General features: G+C 36.3%; 1 protein-coding gene across 1 annotated transcript; it reads left to right on the forward strand.

The window, feature by feature from the left end:
• The first annotated feature begins 6,509 nt into the window (after positions 1-6,509).
• LOC132725195 (uncharacterized) lies at positions 6,510-7,340 on the forward strand. The gene has a single exon (XM_060710281.1). It carries the CDS (start codon positions 6,510-6,512, stop codon positions 7,338-7,340), a length of 831 nt encoding a protein of 276 aa, XP_060566264.1.
• Positions 7,341-7,616: the final 276 nt, after the last annotated feature.

A 7,616-nucleotide genomic window follows, 5' to 3' on the forward strand; every position in this document is an offset into this window, starting at 1 on the left:
AAGCAATTGACTAATGTCTATTCGATTAGCAATTGACTGTTATTTAGGTACTCCGTCGCCCAGCATAAAACATGTGTCCCAATCATGACGAAGCGTTGTGATAGCTGACTCCTGAAATGTAAAATAAACACAGCAGAAAAAAGGGTTGCGGAGGGCGGGAAATTAAAAACCTAGATTAAGATTTTAACAAAAATTTTAAAATATGATCAGCAGCTACCTTTCTCATAGAGTTCCAGAACGAAAAAGAAGCAGCGGGCTCGCGCAGCTCCTTATATATAGTGTTCTAAATATAGCTCTCAGACTGGGCATGCGTATTGATACGCAGTACAACTGATCGATAGATTAAGACATGTGTCATTCATGTAAAATAAAAGAGTTTAATCTTGAATGATTAAACTTTGATACTATTTTATTGAGGATACCTCAAGGTAGCCCGCTCCTAATCTCACAGATTCTCAACTTTCTTATAAATTCACTCGACCTGGAAAGGTAGAGGACTGTCTTAACCAGGCAATTATAAGGCAATTATATGGGATTTACTCAATGAGTGTGAGTGTAAATATTGAATACGGACCCTAGTTTATCTGTAACTGTAATTTGTTGAAATACAATTTATCTCGGACAATAAATCACTTAATGTTTTTGTTTTGTTTATAAGGCCGTAATATTAAAAAGAGCTTCCTTCTACGTGTCTCGATTTCGGCGGGGATTATTGTTCGTCAATAAATGTACATTTCTTTATCATGTTTAATTTAACTCCGGCTGTTTTTATAGTATCCCTGTCATTTGTATTCACAAATTTTCGAATTTCTGTTGGCGTCCCCAATCTGTTAACTAAACATTGTCAATGTTTGTAGTTTTGTCTGGATTAACGGTATCATCATTTAAGATTGTTTTCAGTCAAGAAATTTCGCAGGCTTTCCCCACAATTTTCATCGTTAGTTTCTTTCATAGGATCACGCATACTGTTTCATCTCAAATTTTCAAATTGTTCATTTAATTGTGTACTTATTGTGTTCAATTGCTGCACTTCAGTTTTAAATTCTTTGGTTTCTGTTAGAAGGGCACTTATAGAGAATCTACATGTTTATTTCATGCTTTCTAGTGTTTTATTGTAATATATCAAATGATTATATTCTGATAAACCACAAGTGAAATTTATAAAATATAATTTTCACAGTAGCCGGACTATATCTGAATGCGGATGAATAGAAAATCATAACGAAATTGAATAACAGGCAGAAACAAATGCTTTCATGCGTAAATTTTGCTTCTTTAGGAAAAGAAGTCGATGTCACCATACATCATATTAAAAATTAGACAAAATTTAACAGAACTATATTTCAAAATTAATGATGTGACGTCATGATGTGATGACGTCACAAAGGAGAATGCGCGATGTTACGCGGCAAAATCAGTAAAAAATACTTAAAATCACTTAAAAAGCATGAAATAAAAAGAAAATTTATTTGCTTTACATATAAGATTGAAATATATTTCATTCGTGAACACCAGCTGTTATATTTTCACTCGTGGCTACGCCACTCGTGAAAATATTTCATCTGGTGTTCACTCAGTGAAATTATATTTCAATCTTACATGCAAAACAAACAAATATCCTCTATATACTGGTGTTCATTAAATCTATCTGATAGGTCATAAATGGTCTGACAAAAAGTGTCTTTGTCATTCATTTGGGTGTTCTTTTCATGATTTGCACTGTTTAAGCAGGATATTTCATTTCAAATGTGCGATATATCGTTTTTGATTGTATTTTAAGACACACTCTTCTCTATGGATTGTAAAAGTGAGTCAATTTTGTAAACAAGTTCTATTAGTTTGGTTTGGATGTCAGTGTTAGTTGCAGTTGACGGGGTGAAGTTGGCTGAAGATGCTGATAAGTCTGCGATCCTTGATACGGGGATGCGGGAAAAGGTGGAATCAATAACCGGTACCTGTATTGTCCATTTGGAAATTACTCGGATGGTTTGATAGCATTACGATCAATATAAATCTGGATTGAACACTCGTTTGAATTTCTGCTATCTTTGTTACCTTTTCCAAGCACCCTATCCACCGTTTCACTGATCTCTTTGTTTGGTGTTTGACTGCTTTACCTCTTTTATTGCTACATGTTCTTGACTTTGTTAAAGATCCTGTATGTTGTGATTAAGGTTGTTACCACACTTAAGTGAAATTTCATCTTTGTATATAATTATGCTTCTAAAACAATTTTCAAACATCGAAGAATATGTAAAATATGTACTGCAAATATTTGTGCACATTATATGTGTGCAGATTGCATTCTGTCAATATTTACTTCTGTTCAGCCGCACTTGAGATGACTTTCAGTTTTCCGGTACCATAATTTTAGTCGTAAAAGTTCCATGATCCACGTGCGAGCCAATTCAGGTTTTTCGCTGATGATTCTGAAATACGTCGTTCTATGCTACTTGTACACAACAACAGTGTATGTATAAGTAATCTATACACCCCAACTATTATTTCTACTTACATATTTTTCTTAATTAAACTGTTTGTGGAATATCTTAATTTGTAGTCAGTAACATTCGTACTTAAAAGATTCGTACCCAAAAAGTGTTCTATAATTTATAAAGTGATATTGATGTTAACAATTTAATACTCTATTGATTGTACTTCTAGTCATATATTGGTTGTACTACTAGTCATAATGTTAAGATTATTGTTTGTATTTTGCAGTATAAAACACATAATTCATCACATGTCTTCACATGTCGTATGACATCACATATGATATTGTACTGCAGAGCAGATAGTCATTCACTCATCTACAGATCAAAGAATAATAAATATGAATTTGAGAAAACCGACTTCTTCTGTGTTTTGTACCATTATATGAAAAAATGTCATACTTTGAAGGTTGACTTTCGCCAAGTGGCAGCAAAGTTTATATCTCGTTTACTGTTGTACTGCATAGTAATTATACTATTATGAGTCTGTCACTACTTCAGTGTAATTCTACACCTTTATCAGCTTGTTGATGTCTAAGAAACCTGTTCGCATAAGAACTTTAGTGCCCAAAGCAATGGAAATCTTCGAAGAAATTGTTACTAAGCATCGCAAGAAACTAGAACAGAGATGGGAGGTTCTGATGAAGCACATTACTTAGACAAAGATGTACACCTTTTGACTTTAAAATCAGTGAAATCTACAGTTATCAATTTGTTTACAGATTTTGACAAAGTGTCTGCAGAGTTTTTACATTATTTAACGTCTGTAAATACCAGTGAAAGTTTGTTTGAAGTTAAAACTCTGAATGAAGTACTTGAGCAAAGAAGAAATACTGTAAGAGAATTCTTGGACAGATTGAAAATATTGCGTGATGACCTTGGTGCACATTCAACAGTCTCAAAGAAAAGCAGCAAGTCTCGTACTAGCAGAGCTAGTAAGGCCAGTAAGGTAGATTATGCAGAAAAAGTAGCTGCACTCGATCTCGAAGCCATTGAAGTGAAAAAGAGACTATTACGTGAAAAAGAAGAGCTCAGGTTACTGGCAGAAGATGAAGATTCTGAAAGCTGTGACGATTCAGACAATAGCGGCAAACCATTGAATCTTCCAACAGATAACTCACAACTTAGAACTGCTAATTATGTTACAGGGGTTTCTAGTGACAAAAAGCTTAACCCTTAGCTCAAATGTTTTATCCGCCTTCATGTCATCAGAGTGTAGCTGATCATCATACAGATATGAACTATGACTTATCAAAATATCTTCTGAAGAAGGATATGTTGCTGACACGCCTATCTATGTTTAATGATCAGGCCGAGTATTACCATGGATGGAAAGAAACTTTCAAAAGCATCGTGTTAGAAATTGGAGCAAATTCTTATGAGGAAATCGATTTGCTGTTGAAATGGCTTGGACCCAATTCCAAACGTCAAGCTATGTCGCTCAAGTGCGCATATATTACAAATCCAAACAAAGCACTAACCAAGATTTGGGAGCGATTGGATGAGCGTTTCGGTTCGCCAGAATTGACTTATCAGGTCGTTACGAACAAGTTAGATCAGTTTCCAAGACTGAATCCCAAACAACCGTCGCAATTATATGACTTATCTGATATTCTATCGGAAATTGAGGGTTTAATGTATAACCCCAACTTTGTATCAGTTTTGTCGTATTTTGACACTGCCATCTGTATTAATCCAATCGTGAGCAAGCTGCCAACTAATCTACAAGAGAAATGGACAATGAGAGCAACATATTACAAGGAAAAATACAAGGAACTGTTTCCTCCATTCAGTGAATTTTCAGCCTTCATACGTGAGCAGAGTAAAATTCGTAACAATCCAAGCTTCGTTTATGAAGGAGCAGCTACTACCACATCATACATGTCAGCATCTAAATCAACAAGGGGTGAGAAAGTAGTCACACGGTAAACAACATATTCCGACAACAAGTGTCCTATACATAGGACACCCCACAAGCTGTCAAAGTGTAAAGTGTTTCTTGCTAAGTCATTAGAATAGAGGAGAAGAAAAAGTTTCTTTTTGAGAAAAGGTTATGTTTCAAATGTGGTTCTAGTCAGCATGGAGCCAAATCATGTTCTAAAAGTGAAAATATTCTCTCAAATGTTGCGAAACAAAGTGAAAGTGAGAATGCAGCAGATTCTTACCATAGGAAGTCTTCAGAGTCTCAACCAGCTACAAATGAAGTTACGGATAGAAGTGACCAACAAGAACAGACAAGAGTAGTTGCATCTAAGTGTACTGAAATTTGCGGTTCTTTAAGTAACGAAAAGACAAAATCATGTTCAAAAATCATCCTTGTAAATGCTTATTTAGAGAACAATGTTGAAAATACTGTTAAATGTTATTGTATAATTGATGAGCAAAGCAATAGGTCTTTAATCAAACCTAAACTTTTGTCTTTGTTAGAGTGTCAAGGTGAAAGTCATGAATACCTGCTTAAAACATGTCATGGTAGCATGATGGTCAGTGGTCGTAGAGCCAACAATGTTGTCATCCAGTCACTTGATAGGTCTTGTATTTACAATTTACCAACTCTAATTGAATGTGCACAAATCCTTGTGACAAAGATGAAATTTGTAAGCCAGAAAACGCAAGGAGGTATCATCATTTACAACATATTGCGGATCAAATTCCTCAATATGATGAAAATGCTGATATTTTGTTGTTGTTGGGGCGTGATTGTTTAGAAGCCCATCATGTACTGGATCAAGTGTTAGGTCCAGCTGGAACGCCATTTGCCCAAAAGCTTGGTCTGGGCTGGGTCGTAATTGGTCAGTTATGTGTCGGCAAAATTCATGCAAATGAGGTTGTAAATGTAAACAAAACTTATCTACTTGAGGATGGTAGAGCCTCTCTATTTCAACCTTGTTGTGATCACCTTTTGTCTGTACAAGATCCGGTGTTTATTCAAACTCCTAATGACAACAAACCCTCTTTGTCTGTTGACGATAGAGAGTTTCTTGAGATTATGGACTCTCAGGTTCAAAGGAATCCTGATGGAGGTTGGGTTGCCCCATTACCTCTACGTTCAGGTAGGCCACGCTTACCCAATAATAGGTCACAGGCTATAAATAGATCTAGTACCTTGGTCAAAAGTCTCCAAAAAGACTCGGATAAAAAAGCATTGATGTGGTTTAGAAAGGATTCCATTGCTATATTAGCAGATATAGAACAGATGTTCTATTCCTTTAGTGTCCGAGAAGATCACAGAAATTTGCTCAGATTTCTATGGTTCAAAGATAATGACCCATCTAAAGAAATTGTAGAGTACAGGATGTGCAAACATGTATTTGGTAATAGTCCCTCACCAGCTATAGCCACCTACTGTCTCAAAAAATCTGTTGACAATTCTGACGAGGATGTTAGAATATTTGTGAACAGGCAATTCTATGTTGATGATGCACTTTCCTCTGAACCCTCAGTAGAAAAGACCGTAGGTCTGGTTTCAAGGGCTCAAAATGATTTGAGAGCCAATAGGTTACGTTTACACAAGATTGCTTCTAAAAGTCATGATGTTTTAAAGCAATTCCCTGTTAGTGATCTAGCAAAAGATCTCAAAGATGTTGATTTAGATTGTGATACATTACCAATTCAGCGCAGTTTGGGTTTAGTTTGGAACATAGAAAATGACAATTTTATGTTCAAGGTTGACTTGTCAACTCGCACAGTTACTAAAAGATGTGTTCTGTCAGCAATCAATAGTCTTTATGACCCACTAGGATTCTTGGCCCCAGTTGTTTTAGAGGGCAGATTTATTCTTCGTGACATTGTGTCAACTAAGGTAGACTGGGATGATCCCATTCCTGTAGAAATAGCTAAGAAATGGGAAAATTGGACAGAAAGGTTACTTGATGTCATGTCAATAGACATTGCTAGAACATATTTTGTGGATTCTTTAAGTCTTATGTCTAGACTCGAACTTCACATATTTTCAGATGTGCTGTGGCATATGTCGTAAATTACTCATCTGATAGCCAGCGTCATGTAGGTTTCATCATGGGTAAAAGCAAACTTGCCCCTGTCAAAGGTCATAGCATTCCTAGGTTGGAACTTTGTGGTTCTGTATTAGCTGCTCATTTGTATCAAATTATTGATGAACAGTTTGATGTCTGTTTTGACTCAGTCAAGTTTTACACTGACAGTAAAGTTGTACTGGGATACCTATGTAATAAAACTAGGAGATTTTACCAATATGTGAGCAATCGTGTTCAGAAGATTTTGCATGTTTGCAAGTCTAGTCAGTGGCATTATATTCCTTCAGAGTCAAATCCAGCTGATATCGGTAGTAGGGGTGCAAGTGTTGAGCAATTGAAACAGAGTTCTTGGTTAAAAGGGCCAGAACTCCTCCCCTTGGCAGATGAGAAATCTGGTTTGGATTGCTTTCCTTTGTTAAACCCAGACCTTGATAAAGAGGTACGCCCTGTAGTAAATACCCTGTTGACCAATGTTTCTCAAGAAATGTCACTTAATGGTATTATAGAGAAGTTCTCTTCCTTTGATAGATTAGTCAGAGCTGTTTCTACTCTGAGGCACATTGCAGTATCTTATCATAAGAACTTGCCATGTAAAGGTTGGCATATTTGTCCCGAGGCTAAAGATGTCGACTTTGTCGAAAAGGTCAAATTGTACATATTTAGGAAGGTTCAAAATGAAGTATACGCCAAAGAAATCCATCTTCTTTCTGAGCATAAACCATTGCATAGGGATAGTAGTATCTTGAATTTAGACCCTAAAATCGACTGTGATGGTATACTTCGTGTTGGTGGTCGCCTTGGTAACAGTAAATTATCTGTATCGGAAAAAAAACCCTATTCTCCTCCCAGGTAAACACCCTATTTCACGACTATTGATAGAACATTACCATAAACATGGGGTCCGTCATCAAGGGAGATCATTCACTGAGGGTGCTGTGAGAGCAGCTGGATTTTGGGTTACAGGGGGGAAAAGATTGGTCTCTTCCGTAATTCAAGCATGTGTAATTTGTAAGAAACTTCGAGGTCGATTTGAGGTTAAAAAAATGTCAGACTTGCCCTCAGATAGAGTCGAACAAGCCACACCCTTCAGTTTTGTTGGTGTAGATGTTTTTGGCCACTGGGAAGTAGT

This window comes from Ruditapes philippinarum, unplaced genomic scaffold (assembly GCF_026571515.1).
Source record: "Ruditapes philippinarum isolate M1 unplaced genomic scaffold, ASM2657151v2 ctg673_1_1_1_1, whole genome shotgun sequence".
Lineage (NCBI taxonomy): Eukaryota > Metazoa > Mollusca > Bivalvia > Venerida > Veneridae > Ruditapes > Ruditapes philippinarum.